At 35.3% G+C, this 15,429-nt stretch overlaps 1 protein-coding gene across 1 annotated transcript in view; it reads left to right on the forward strand.

The window, feature by feature from the left end:
* Positions 1–13,651, forward strand: part of Smp_176530 (hypothetical protein) — a gene marked incomplete at both ends in the record, with an annotated part of 63,407 nt that extends 49,756 nt beyond the window's left edge. Inside the window, 7 exons of the mRNA XM_018789830.1 lie at positions 2,575–2,754; positions 5,201–5,323; positions 6,274–6,494; positions 8,211–8,469; positions 10,400–10,652; positions 10,984–11,135; positions 13,337–13,651. Of these exons, the coding sequence (XP_018655234.1) occupies positions 2,575–2,754; positions 5,201–5,323; positions 6,274–6,494; positions 8,211–8,469; positions 10,400–10,652; positions 10,984–11,135; positions 13,337–13,651 (1,503 nt within the window). The remainder of the gene's footprint in view (positions 1–2,574; positions 2,755–5,200; positions 5,324–6,273; positions 6,495–8,210; positions 8,470–10,399; positions 10,653–10,983; positions 11,136–13,336) is intronic.
* Between the last annotated feature and the right edge of the window lie 1,778 nt (positions 13,652–15,429).

Raw genomic sequence — 15,429 nt, forward strand, 5'->3', positions numbered from 1 at the left:
TGCACTACCTCGTTAGCACAATAAGATGAACACGGGATTCATAGAAGTAGTTAATTTAGTGGTGGTAATATATAAAAAAAGATTGTATATAAGGATATAGTATAGGAAGGAAGACAGATATGAAGCATTTTTAATCTCAAGGTTTAAGGTAAGATAGGGAGAAACGCATCCCAAACATCCTGGCATTGTTACTCAGTGCTATCAAAAGATTGCATTTTGTCAGCGTCTTCACCAAACAGAACTATGTCATCTGCGTTTTCTAAGTCAATAATTGGACCTCCTGGTAGGAGATCAATGCCCTGGAAAATTCAGTCGACGAGAGCGTTATTTTCAGCCGTAAGGACACCACTTGAGGTTGTAAAGTCAGGTGACAGTTCGCCATAAGCTCTCACTCGATTGATAGTGTTCATACGAGTTGCAGTTAGTGTGAGCGTAGGCAGAAGCGACGTAGAGGCAACAACGTGTGTCTCTATCCTTCCGAGTTCTTGCGGAGCCATTTAGTCGAACAGCACATAGGCATCTGTTAACGGGAATCCATTCTAAGAGTGCTTGTTCTGCTTTCGTACTAAGTGCTATGTCTACACCTGCAAGTCCACGAGAACTAGCCATTGGGTCGCCAGATACACGGAGGGTATATCTCATCGGTTCTCCGCTTTGGCGAGGTGAGGTCAAGTGAATGACCACACTACGATCCTGTATGCGTGTTTCGGAGACACAGCATACATCAATCGTACGAGATTTTAGGGTTTCGGCCAAGTAGGCCTACTGGCCGATTTGACATGGGGTGCGTGCGTTGAAGGCTGCAATATGTATGTTTGTGAGAAAAATGTCAACTAATATATTACCTAGTGGTGAACCCATTGCGTCACTGTTTATTTGTCTATATATTTCGCCACTGAATTTGAAGTTTACATTCATAGTTCATTTTGGTAATAATTCATTAATGATATTCACAAGGGTTATAGCCTCTATTTCTTATTTTCTAAGTTGTTTACTGGGCAGGAGTTCGCTTCGTTCTACTTTATGGATGTGAAACATAGTCATTAAGAATAAAGGATATTCGTAGGTTACTGGTATTCAGTCATAGGTGTTTACGAAGTATTGTTCGTTTACTTTTAGATCAAGATTAAGTATTGCCTGGGTTAGGAATAGAATACTAAGTGAAGATAGAAAATAGATTGGTGAGGCAGTAAATCTTCATCAGCTGAGGTGGTTTGGACATATGTAACGTATACCCAACCACCAACCATCTCGACAGACAAGGTTTTCTGGTGCAGGAGTAAGCCGAAAGAAAACTAGGGGGTCAAACCAAAACATGGCATCAGCCCATGAAGTCACTGACAATTCGACTAAGCTATGTCGATAGACTACCTGGTTGGGGTTCGCTTGATTATCGTAATTACTGGTTTGAGAGCTTGAATGACTCGAAATCGTATGCGTTAATGCAGATGCATCTATTATTTGCCCTCTCTCAAATCCTGAGATTCTAAATTTTTCATAACTTTTTTTGTTTTTCTACCAGGAATTCGTATTTTCTTTCCAAATCGTATTGTCGATGCTTAATCTTTCCGATCACCACTGGCACTGTTATTACCTCTACTGTCTTAGGATTTGTCCTGACAACCTCATCTCTCTGTGTTGATGGGGTATTACAACTTGAACCGATGTACATACATACCAAGTGTTCTACGTTGTAACTGGCTCACTCAAACTACAAACAGTAGTTTGTTTACAACTTGGATAAGAAGCATAATATTTTTGAGAATCGAAACCGCATCATTTGTTGCCAACATATTAAATATTTTTTTATTTATTTTATTTAAACACATAAATATTGGTACAAGGAAGCACCAGATATATATGCGCCATACAAATCTCATTCGATTTGCCTGAGGGCTGTGATACTGCCCAGGTGCCCGAACTGAAGCAGGTGGTTTTCTTAGGGGCCCACACCCGGAACCTTTGACCGAAAGATCTGATCCACAAGGCAGTGGAGCATCGTGAGGAGATGCAGTCCCATGGTAGCCGGTGACCAACAATAGGTTCATACGTCATTCGTTCCATCAGGATCCTGGAGTCCATGTGCACCATTGGTTTGGAATCAGGGTTTTCCAACTCCCCGAGGTGGACTCGCCTTATCCACGGTCCCGGTTAAAGCGCCGGACATTCGCTTTTCGTTCTCTCACTTTCATGATAATATCCCCGCCACTGTGAGAAGGCAGTGAGTAGGACTTCCCTGGCAGAGGCTATATATTCTCTGGCCATGTGAGAGCATTTCGAGAGGAAGAGCAGACTCTCCCCACTCTCGGCCGTACCAGGGCATTTAGGGGCATATTAAATATTAATTCCCTAGTGCTTAAAAATCTGTTGACTTTCTAATTTGTCAACATTAATCTAAGTGGATCTAGCTGATAATGTAATAGCAGTCTTGTAGCTTAATATGACTTATTCTAACTTCATAATATTGGTCTCTCCATATTTAGTTGAAATTCTGCATTAAGAGGTGGGTTAAGCCATATTTCACTAACTGTTATTAATCTTTTGTTGAATCCCCTACCTAATTTTATGCTTTAGGACATGCATTTCACTTTTCAAGCCATTTTTGAATCAATGAATGAAGTTCTTATACCACAGAATGAAAAAGACATTATTGAAATCGGAACTGTTTCTTCATTGATTACTTCTGCTATGATTGAAAGCTTAGATGATTTAATTTGGCCTCAAGATATCAGTCAAGCTTGTAATTTATTTGAGGTAATTTTAGGTGTTTAATAATATATTTCTTGTGTTATTATAAAATTTAAACATATGTCTTTATTTTCACACCTTTTTTTTCCTATTAATCTGTTTGTAATGAATAGCTTTTATCGTGGACTGTTTATTTATTTGAACACAAATATTGGTACAAGGGGGGCACCAAATACAGATGCGCCACACAATAACAAGAAGGTTGTAGAGAGATAAAAAGTGTAAAGTGTGTATGATAAAAAAGAACAACAATGAACAGAAATTTGTGTATGAGGGTGAAACAGTTAAGTTCGGAAAATACAACCAGAAAGAATTCTTTCAGGCAAAGAAGTTGCGCTCACTTTCATGAAGAAATTTACAGCAGGATCTCCACTTGCTTCTATTCTGAGCCATGTCTGGTAATTTCTCTAGTCATTGTGTTGTACCACCTCTAGAACCCCAACCAGAGAGTTGTTAAGGACCAACAAAAGTCAGTCTTCTACAGCTTTCACACCACGACACCATATCATACACTGATCACATCGCTTTTTCCTACCCGTCCCAGCATCGGCAAATAATGCACGATGTGAGACGACGTTCGTAAGACAAGTTCAAGCTACTGAAGTCGGTGTTTCAAGATGGTGGCATCAGTTAAATTATCGTCAATGTACCTGAACGCACGTTCTCGACTCTCCACATTACGAACATACTGTTGGCACTGAATGCTAGCAATCCTTCGGAGGCGATAGTGATTAAACTCAGAGAACCGCTTAACATCGAAAAGGCCAGGTTTCGCAAGCATAGAGCAAAACTGCTCTCACCGATGCGTTTTAGATCCGATCTTTTGCAGATAGACTGATATGACGAAGGTTCCAAAGATGGCCCAGATCTGCTTAAGCCTCTCTGGCTTTCATTATACGTGAGTTGATATCATCACTCACTCCACCACCAGCACTTATGCAGATACACGAACTTCTCAACCACTTTTATCCTCTCACTACATAAGATGAGTGCATGTTCAGGGTCCTGCTAGTCTTGTAAAAGTTCTTTGCACTTGGAAGGTGCAAAGCATGTGTCGTGCCTATGGACACTAATTGCCAACTTACTAAGTGTGGATTGCATGGCTTGGGTATCATAACACAGTTAGACAAAATCATCCACATACTCATGGTCGAGAAGTCTTTCTCCAAACAACAGATTCACACCACCATTACTTACATCATTCAACTAATTGTGAACAGAAGGTACACGAACATGTACGGTTTGATCCGTTTCTCATTTATGTAATCATTCAGTGATTATAATTCTTTTGAAGGCTCTTTACTCGAACACTACTAGTCGAGTGAGAGCTTATGGCGAACTGTCATCTGATTTTACAACCTCAAGTGGTGTCCGACAAGGTTGTCCACTATCCCCATTTTTGTTTAACTTCATTATAGACCTATTGCTGGAAATAACACTCTTCGACTGAATTTTCAGGAATTGATCTCCTACCAGGGGCTCCACTAAGCGACTTAGAATACGCAGATGACATAGTCCTGTTTGGTGAAGACGCTGATAAAATACAGTCTTTTGATAGCACTGAGTAACAATGCCAGGATGTTTGGGATGCGTTTCTCCTCATCTAAATGTAAATTGTTACTCCAGGACTGGCCTGCGTCAACACCTGAACTAAGAATAGGGAGCGAAGTAGTCGAACGCGTGGACAACTTCACTTATCTTGGAAGTCTGATCAGCCCTAATGTGTTGGTGTCTGACGAAATCTCAGCACGGATTCAAAAGGCTCGTTTGGCTTTTGCCAACTTACGTCACCTATGACGAAGGCGAGATATCTGTCTATCAATTAAGGGACGAGTATACTGCGCAGCATTCCGCTCTGTTCTATTTGACGGCTATGAAACGTGGCCATTAGGAGTAGAAGATACTCGTAAGTTACTAGTATTTGACCACAGATGCCTTAGAAATATTGCTTGCATCTTTTGGGATCACTGGGTAAGTAATAGTGAGGTTAGACATAGGGTATTAGGAAATGATGGTAAATCAGTTGATGAGGTTGTAAATCTTCATCAACTGAGATGGTTGGACCACGTGTTATGTATGCCTGAACACCGATTACCACGACGCGCTATGCTGACTAGTGTAGGGGATGGTTGGGAAAGATTAAAATTGCTTCATAATGTTCTTCTTTCCTATACTATACCCTTATATACAACCTATCTTTTATATACTACCACCACTAAATTAACTATTTCTATGAATTCGGTGTTCATCTTGTTGTGCTAACGAGGTATGGCAACTTGGACCGATGCATATGTGTGCGTGGTCCCACGTTGTAGCTGACTGACTGATTCTTTTGACTAATTATTACACGAAAACTAGATTGTGTTACAATCTGTTTACTGATATGGAAATTATTACTTCATGTAAACGCCTTCGGAATTTTTTGGTTTTCCTTTGTGTTTATATATTTTAGGCATTGTTCCATCGTTTCAGTTGTTTACTTCAACATGCTGAAAATCATGAACACGTGGAGTTTTTATATCAAATGTTAAGTCAATTGTTAGGAATCTTAGCCTTTTACGCTAATAAACTTGGGGTAAGTATTTCTGTTATTTAGACTTTATGCTCTTACTAAGTCTATGATACACTCATCGTCTCTTTGACTTAGAACAATTCCCATGATAACAAATTTTTCCCATCAAATTTGTAAGACTAATCAGTTTTGTGATCTGCAGTGTTCACTGTGCTTGTACACAAGTCTCCCACAATCACAGCCACTTTTTAGCTTGATCTTATACAAATGTTATTTCCTATTTTATGGTGTGATGTGGTCTGTTTAGCTGGTATATAAACCAAGTATGTTTGAAATAAATGATTCACATAGTGGAAGGGTAGGAAGACAGAGGACCAATAAGGACGCAAGGCTGCTCGTACCGGTCAACACGTCGTTGTTTCGGCACAGTGCTAAGATTGTATAGGTTGTATTCCGATCGGCGAATAAACCAAGTGATGTTTAACAGACTGCAAGTCACAATACCTTCGAAAACTAAACTACCAATAATTTATGCCTCACTCCTTAGAAGGGAAAGCTGTTTTCTGACCAATCACGTGCACATATCATCACTCAAGTATTCTTACACACTTCAGCTTGTTTTGCTAATTACAGATCTATATACCTGTATAAAGCTTAGTGATAATATCCAAATTTCTGTACTGAATGAGAATGGTTCTATTTCAAAACTGTCATCCGTTAATTGAAGAATGTTGTTAAAAATCACCAATAAAACAACACCCGTATTCATAAATTACTTATTCTTAAGGTATTTTATGTAGTAATTCAAAGATATTTACTGCAATAAACTAATAATCGTGGTAAATATTCAGAGAACTATTCATGTAATATCGATCATCTTACTAACTACACTTTTTGTATGGAAAGATATTTTTTTAAAGTTTTTATTACTTTATTTTAATTCGATATTTTGCACATCTCTGTTCATTGACTTTAGGAATTTTTAATTTCTTGTATATTCATTTTAAACATAGTCTACTAAAGATAATGAAATAATAACTGCACGAGATGAATTCAGTCGTTTATTGCCGATTCTAGATAAGTTGGAACTCGTAATAAACTCTACATCACACTCGATGGGCAATTCGACTTTAAATCTTCTACAATGTATTAAAGTTACATTAGCCACACGTGGAGCTATTCCTTGTCATGATTCTTTTTCATCTACGCCTGTAAACAATTTGTATTTTACTGAGTAAGTTTTGAAGTTCTAATAAAGTCACTATTAAGAACCTGTTTAAATTTATATTGATAAGCTTTCTGTCCAAATTTGAAGGAACTTTACGATTGTAATTATAATAAATTGTAGCGAGAAATGTGATCTTACTTATTCATTTAGATGGTTTCTCAAATTTGTTACTTTCATAATAGATGACAGTTTCACACTTCAGTCTCACTTCCCAACGGTAGTGATGAAATCTCCATTGTTTTATTCTAAATGAAATTACTTCTTGAGATGTTCTGTTTTTAGAAACAATAATGATTGATCTTTATATGAAATGAAATATTTATAAAACATAGGTTGTCAAATTACTATACTGTTGTGTTACAGTGAAGTGTTTATTTTTAATCAGGGGGGATTTAATGCCAATATTGTAACTTGAGTCTTAATATGCGATTGGTAATGTTAAGGCTATGATGAACACCCGCGATTATCTTTCAACATCATGTCACTGATACTTTTAACTCAACTGTCAACTATTAAAAAAAGCCTAGGTTAGGATAAATGAATCTTTTTGGAAAAAATATATCATTTTACATACATATACCCTTTTCAGTGATTAATTATTGTATTTAAATAACTATGACCTAAGCTCAGGACAGAGTAAGTTAGAGATTCCTGGTCCGCAGCCTATGCTCCACGAGGGGTAACAGGCGTAAGTAAGTAGTTATGAACTAAACAAATTTTATTCTGTACATATCAAAACTGGGTGAAATAATTGTCAGAATATCATAAAATATTTGATAACTGAATTTGACCAAATTCAATCAAATGTCTAAGTGAACGATTATCACACTGAATCAATCAGTAGTCTTACTCTTGATTGTTTCTTATCATAGAACTTTCTAACAATGTAAGGTGTAAATTCAAGTCATATTTCTTAATCCATGAAGAAGACTGTACTATCGTGTTATTCTTTGTATCCAAGTGAAGATGAAAAATCACTCTACATTTAATAAAATGTCACACTTGTGATACTCCAGTGCCAGAGTTCCCCACATATTTTATAAACCAATTAAACTGTAGGCATGATGACAAGAAAGAGTTTTAATGGTTGGTTATTGTCACTTCCAAACTATGGGTTAGATGTTATGAAACTTTTTATGAATTTCACTTGCATACTTGATTGTAGTAGAATATACTCATATTATGTAATATTAACTGGTTTAATTTGGTAGCTTTATTTCTTTCTGTATGCACACTTATGTCTACTTGAAGACAAGTTTTGTTTAGTGTCTGGTTTTAGCGAAAACAAGCCTTGTATTCGCCAGTGATGTTTAGCTCATTAAAGCTTATTCTATTGAAATCCATATGTAGGTTCTAAATAATGACTTTTGGCTTCAAAAGTCAGTAAGCTTGTATAATACATGAAAGCAATTTAAACACAGCCGAATTTGATTAAACTGAAAATTTTCTCTTACTTTGTAAATCCATAGAGCTTCTATGTACTTACCACTGTGTATTAGAAAAGACAACTATTCAATTTTATCTACTGTGTGACTTTGAAAGTTATCAAGTTTCTGTTGATTTGGGATAAGAACTGTTGGTAAATTTAATGTTCTCGTTTGATTAATCACTTAGTTTCACAATTGAATTCAGTCATCTGCTGCCGTAGTAAAATCAGTAAAATTTTTAAAAATTTTAGTTAACAGTTTACTGTAAGACATTGAATTTTTTTATTCACCCTAGATGTAATTTTGACAAAGTAGAAGCTGAAACCTATCAATCAAAATATCATCGAAAAATTATCGAAGAAGTTGCTGTCTCCAACCTCCAGGATGTACAACAATCTGCTTGCAACCAGCTAGAGGATCCAACTTTGAAAAAGATTTTCGAAGAATTGCATGATCCTTTGATTCCTGTTCAAGGTCATGCATTGATTGTGCTTAGCCGATTGTTGGAATCCAGAGATTCATGTATTTGGGGCCATGAACAACTCATATTTGAAGTGAGTTTCTTTAAACTTCATCTTTATCGTTTGATGTAGCTACACTATACCTTTCACTAACCACTTATACAAAGTCCTCTGATTAAAGAAGAGTTTTCAGGTGATACAATCTTTTGAAATTAAAGTGGTTTTCTAAAATCCTGAATTTAAATTTTGAAGATCCTAATCACATCTTAAAACAAAATGATGGTTTGGAATTTCATTATTATGTCACGTTACTCTAGAAACTCGATCGATAAATCCTGTCGTAATCTTTCAGCTTGTGTGAATTTTTCTACACTTGTTTTAAATTTGATTCCATTTACCTAGTACATGCTTATTTCACCAACTTTGAACCACATTAGTTTTGTGGTGTTCAGTGGTGCTTGTTGTATCTTCAAGACTAACATGTTTTTGGATTGTATTGTATCATCTAGCCAGAATATCGGTTTATTCGCCCATATTTCCCTTAAGATTAGTGACCTTTATTTCTAATAACACAACAAACAAACAGTTACAATGTAATGAACAAAGTCTTGGGTAGTAAGCCATTTTATAGTATTATGCAGAATCGCACGCAGTATTTGTGAAATATGAAAATAATACACTAAATACATTATTTACCGATCTTCCGCGAGTTGTCCCTTACAAACTCTATTGTTTTCTCATTCCTGTTTTTATTTCAATTGCTTCCTGTTTTCCTTTCTATTCAGTTTCCTCTCCTGCCCGTCTGAATTATACTCTCAATTCCTGATAAATACTGCTTATATCTGTCCGTACAAGAAGTACACACCTCCATATTCGCCTTATCGGAAGATGAAGACAGCAAGTAGATGGATTCCCTACTGTACTTTATTCATCTATCAGTCAAAACTGATACAATAATCTAACTCAAATACCTGAATTCACAGCAACGGAAATAAGAAATTACTATATATATGCAACTCAGTTATGAGTGATACAAAACGAAGCAAATATCTAGAATAGTAGGACGAAAGCTTACAGTAGGAAAATATAAAATACAATGAGCCGAGCGTCTAACAATTACGCAGTGAAGATATAATTAATAATTTTCCTTAGGATAGTTCTGACAGTTCAACCCTTCTTAAATCCTCTTTGGTGAGACTGTACTACTCAAGTATCCGAACCTAATTGAATGGAGGGAGACTCTAATCCGTTAGTTGAAAATCGAGTGCTTTTAACCATCCAACCTCGGCATTGACCTTTAAAACTATATGTCCACTTTGAAATTCCCCTCTTTTGTTTTTGCACTCACATATATGTGTGTATACATATACCACTAAAACTTTACTATTTTCGACTTATCATGTTAGACTTGGTAATTAAATAATTTAGTTATTTGTGATTATTAGCACCGTTTAGTGTACTGCTGTTGATTACAAGATCATAAATAACTAAATGAAACATAATCCAACAGTTAACTTAATTATTCTTTCAATAAATTCAATGGTATTTCGTAAATAAACTCAATTACGCACTAACATTCGGCTTTTATGTAACAACTAACTGGTCTTTATTTCTTTACTCATAACAATTTCACATGGGTAATTTTTATGCTTCAGTTTGTTTATTCACGCATAAATTACAGATGTTATTGCGATTACTTAGTTACTATTTCCATGACTGATTACATACTGACATATAACTCTGATAATTAAATGAATTAGGGAGGTATTTACTGATTGGATCAAACTCCATTAAGTTGTCATAAAATCTATAGTCTTAGGTATTTTAACCACCAAGGTAATTAGATCGAAGCCTCTTTTTTCGCTTGTTAAAGTCATTCACCTTGAAGCTAACCAACAATAAGCTCATCTTGATCATCAGAAAAAATATATACAAAAACGTGTAATTCTTATATTTAATTTTTTTGTTTAATGTAATTCCCATTTTCCTGCCGTTTATTTTTTCCAATATTTTGTTAATCTAGGTTTTAACTAAATATTTGTCACATACAGATAGTTATATTTATTTGAATGCGATTCGATGCCTATCAGCTATGGGCTGCATATTAACGGACAAAGTATTAAATCTACTATTAAATCAATTCACCAAGATCGTGCAGACTACCAATAAACCGGCAAATTCGATTGGTACCATTGTCACTAGTACTACTGGCGATTATGATATTGAATATAAATTGAAATTAGCTGAATCTATAATGCGTGTTTTGTCAAATTTAGGTAATTTTTTTATTGTTATTTTCGAAAATAAAATTATAGGTTAATTGTTTTGTTTTTCTTTGGATAAATCTAACTTTGTTTATGTGTGTGTTTTATAAATTATTATTGTCCTTGATAATTTTCAAAACAACTGTTTTGTTGGAATTTGAATCAAGATAGAATTGTATCAAAATGTAATGTTTCTATATTTTGTCTTCCATTCATACTTTTGTTTGTAAGTGCAGTCTAAAGACTAGTCTTATTAATATAAACTTCAACTATAATGCATTAAATATCTTTTGTGCTAAATATTCAAAAAAGAAAATCTTATTATTTGTATTGCCTTTTTAAGGTGAGGTGGCACCAAAGTATCGAACAGAAGTGTTTAACTCGTTTGTTATGGGATCTAAGTCATCTGACGAGTTAATACGAGCAGCTTGTCTTTCAAATATTGCTGAGCTTGTTCGATTGTTAAAATATTCTATCCAACCAATCGTTTATGAGGTGAGTAAGTGGTTTCTATCATATAATCTCTGATAATCAGCTTATCATGAAATATTTTTGCTAGTCAATGGTTTAAGTGATTTTAAAATAGCATATTCAGTCCTATGATATTACTTAACTTCTAATTACGTGAAACAAGAACAATATACATAAATTCATAAATTACTTTGTGCATTGAATAATCAGTATTTCAAATAAATACGGATGGATATTTAAATGAAAGTTCTAAAAGTACTGCTTCTTCTATGTGGCGAATACCTCTATATGTTCATAAATAGTGTATCGACAGTACAATCCCCCTAGAATTTCGACTACAAATTATCTTTGCTTCTCGTCGTTTGGTTTAATCCTAACCTACCATGCGAATATATCAACATTTACACCATAAATGTTATCTCATCTATGACATCCTCATTATTATTCGTACCTTTTTTCATAAAATGTTGTCCTTTGTTTATTCTAAAACAGTTCATCGCTTTTTGATGAAAATTCAAATATAAGTAGGTTCTTCCGATCTCTAAGAAGATAATTTTAATCACCAGCTTAACATCAATTCGATAAACCATAAGTTTATGAACACCTGTTTCGATCTTACAAATGATTTTCAGATTTCGTAACAATTATAATGCTATCAACTGTATAATTAATTTCCTATAGTGTAACCTTGATTGATTATCCTAATTAGGACGTATAGTGGAAAATATCCTCAGTGGAACACTCAACTTGATGAAAGCCCTTAATATAATCACAGACTGTATTCACTGAGTTTGACATTTTCAAAAGTCGTTATTATTACTGTCGGGGTATTTTTTAATTTTTTTAATTGAAAAATGAAGGTTTTTGGGCGAACGAAAAATATTTTTCGACGATATCGTTTTCTTGAGTTGTATAATCGTTAATTATAGGTAACTTTTTGCATATTGTGATCCATAATAAAATAGAGGAGTATTACAAAATTATCAGTATGGTTACTTGTGGAGACTGTAGTATTTTAACAATTGAATTCACGAGTCGATCTAAACTAGACCACCATTGAAAATCTGGAAGCACTGAACGACCGTTTCGTCCTAGTATGGGACTCCTCAGCAGTTCAAATCCACGATCCCACATGCGGGACTCGAACCCATGACCTTAAGTTTTGCGCGAACGCCGAACCCCTAAACTACTGACCCGGCATCAAACGGTGTTAATGTCTAACTTCAACTGTTAAAATATTACAGAATTATCATAGATAGCTAAATGTGTTCAGGGATCGAATGTAAAAGTTTATAAAAATGAAGTGTTCCTGCATAATTTAGTGAAATCAAAGATTACAAAAAGATGTCAAGTATTGAACAGAATAGTTTATAAATATGAGGGTTATCTCAAAGTAATTAAGGTTATTGAAGGTTTCCAACTATTGAATGAAATGGAGGCTGAATCATTTAGGAAAGTGGTCAAAAATTACTAAAAATTAAGTTATGTAACAGTCTCAAATGTATTAGTAAATAATAATTGATACAATAAATGAAGAAGACAACTGCCTATATTATCAAAAATAAGTTGACTAATAAGATGATAATTAACAGTTAAAATTTGCAAAATTAAGAGAGAAGCTATGATCATAGAAGAATAAGGGATTAAGCATAACTCTTTTGTACAAAGATGTTGGATTAGAAATGATAAATTGCTATATGGCTTCAGCTGTTCACAAATACCTAATCCAAATCTCTTTCAAGCTAGTTATTTTAACTATGTAGATAATCTTGCACCACGATTCTCGTGGTGGCATATGACCAGAGTAACCATGTGTTCAAGGATTGAACTGTTGATCTGTTTGCATTCTCATTCAGAAAACCATTCAAGTTAGTGCACAATTATCTAAAGTTTGCGTTTTATCTTCGTCTTCCTGGTCGAAAATTATCTGTACTAGCCACGAACCTGTTTCTCTCTTTTATTTTACGTAAACAAAACTAATAATTCGGTTATTTACTTAGGAATGTTTAGACGTAATTTTTGCTTATTCACTTTTTCTGTTCCTCTACTTTAGCTTTGTGTATAAACAAAATGAGTAACTATAATTGCTGACGGTTATCACATTTGTAACTTATAGTTCTCATGAATACGTTGAATGTTTATTCAGATGAGAAATACTAGATGCTTTTTACAGTTTCTATTAGTTTCTTTTGTTCTAGTGTTTCTATTTTATTCTACGTTTACAGATTTTTTTGTTGATCGAATTTCATCTATCTCAAGATGTATCAAATGTAGTTCGTAAAGCTTCAGCGTATTTAGCACGTTCTTTATTTTTATCAGAAACTAGTATCACCGAATTACCTGCATGGATCCCATCTGATGTGATTCGTGACCTTCATAGGCTATTGTCAACACGTCGAGTCATTGAAAAGGATTTATCTGTACAGGAACAAATTGAATCAGCTCTTGCTCAAATAGATTTATGTACACGAAATACTGTGTTTTTGAAACCTGATAGTCCATCTAATCTTATAAAACAAATACATATTTTAAACCCATAAAGTTGTCTTCTACCAAAATATGTTTGTTTTGCCGGATTATTTATTTTGGGACGGGATGTAAATTGTAGCTTACAATCAACTAGTTCAAGTGCTATTTCATTTTGTTAGTGACCACAGTTCTCAAGTGGTTGAGGTACAATATTTTGCTCGTATAAGTTTTATTGTGATTTGTCATAAGCCTATTTGTTTTCGACTTTTGATTATTCGATTAGGTCATCTTCTAAGTATTGGATTGTAGTTGTGATCAGTCAGTAATTATATCGGGAGTAAACCTACTAGAAGTAAAGTAGAACTAGTAATATCAGGTGTTGTGTGTGTCTACAGTGGTGTTGTAAGTCTGAGAACGTACGTATGTAACAGGAACCCCCTATCTTTAATAGTGTGGCATTTTCTGATGTGATGGTTTCGTAAAGTGCATGATATAGTTTAATTTTTACTCGTCATTGAGTTAGCAAATTACCGATTACCTGTTTTTTCAGTGAGACTACGTATTTGTACTAAATTCCGGTAGAGGGAGGCGTTTGTGACATTTCACAATATCTCTCCCGGTTTAATAAATAAAGTGTGGTTCTCAGGATTTAATCTTGTCAGATCTACATTCCCGAGCTACTAAACTGTATTCTACCAATTCTGATGGGTTGTCGACAATTCACAGACTTCAAATAGTGTGATAATTATTCCTGCTGCTCATCGTAGAGAAGTTTAGGCTGCCCACCAGGATTCTTCATCGAACTCTGTTCTGGTCTATTTTTTCCGGATGTTCTTCATTATTTTGATGTCTGCTTCCAGTTTCCAACTCAGTATGTCCCTTGGTACTCCTCTTTCCTTTAAAAATTCCGGGTTAGAGCTTGCAACGGGATGGAATTTAATGATTTACTCAATATACGTTCTATCCACCTCCAATGTATTTTCCGAATTTCGTCTTCATCTGGAAGTTGGTTTGTTCTCTGGCGTATTGAGTTGTTTCTGATGGTATCCGGTCAACGGACAATGAGTATCTTGCGTAAATGATTAATTGTAAATACTTGTACATTTTTGGTGATAGCTGTAGCAGTTCTCCAAGATACAGTCTCAAACGGTAGAACCGTCATGACATTCGTATTGAGGATTTTGACATTGATGTTCGCTGATAGTTGTTTTGGGTTCCATATGTTCTCCGACTGTAGGAATACCGTCCTTGCTTTGCCAACCTTTGCCTTCACATCCATATCACATCATCCTTCTTCGATGATACTACTGTTGACCACTTACGTGAAAGTTTCCACATCATACACAATTCCATTCGATCGATTGCTCGGCAATGATCCGTAGTGTTCCGAAGTTGTCTGTACACTTCGGTCTTTACGGAATCCAGTCTGTTGATCTCGGTGTTGTGCGTTCACTGAATCCTTCATTCGTTTCAACAATACTGTCGAGAACTTTTCATGGTAGTGGTAGTAGTGTGACACATCTGAAGTTCTCACAGTTGCTCATGTCTTGATCGAATGTCCTTCACTCTAGTTTGTCGTCACTTTTCATTTCTCCCAAACTATTCTGAAGAGAATGTGGAGAATCGTTGCAGTCACCTGTACGTCTGACTTGGGTGTCTCGGCTGGTAGGTTGCGTGATCCTACTGCTTTCCCACTCTTCCTTTGTCTGGTTGCCATGATGGTTTCTTCAATTGTTGGTGAAGTGATAGTTATAGGAATGTTTGTGTGTGCTGCTTCGATGTCTAGTGGGACTGGTCTGTTTGAGAGTTCTTCCGAGTGCTCTACTCACTTGTCCCACTGTTCTTGAAT

The sequence above is a fragment of the Schistosoma mansoni genome, chromosome W, assembly GCF_000237925.1.
Source record: "Schistosoma mansoni strain Puerto Rico chromosome W, complete genome".
NCBI lineage: Eukaryota > Metazoa > Platyhelminthes > Trematoda > Strigeidida > Schistosomatidae > Schistosoma > Schistosoma mansoni.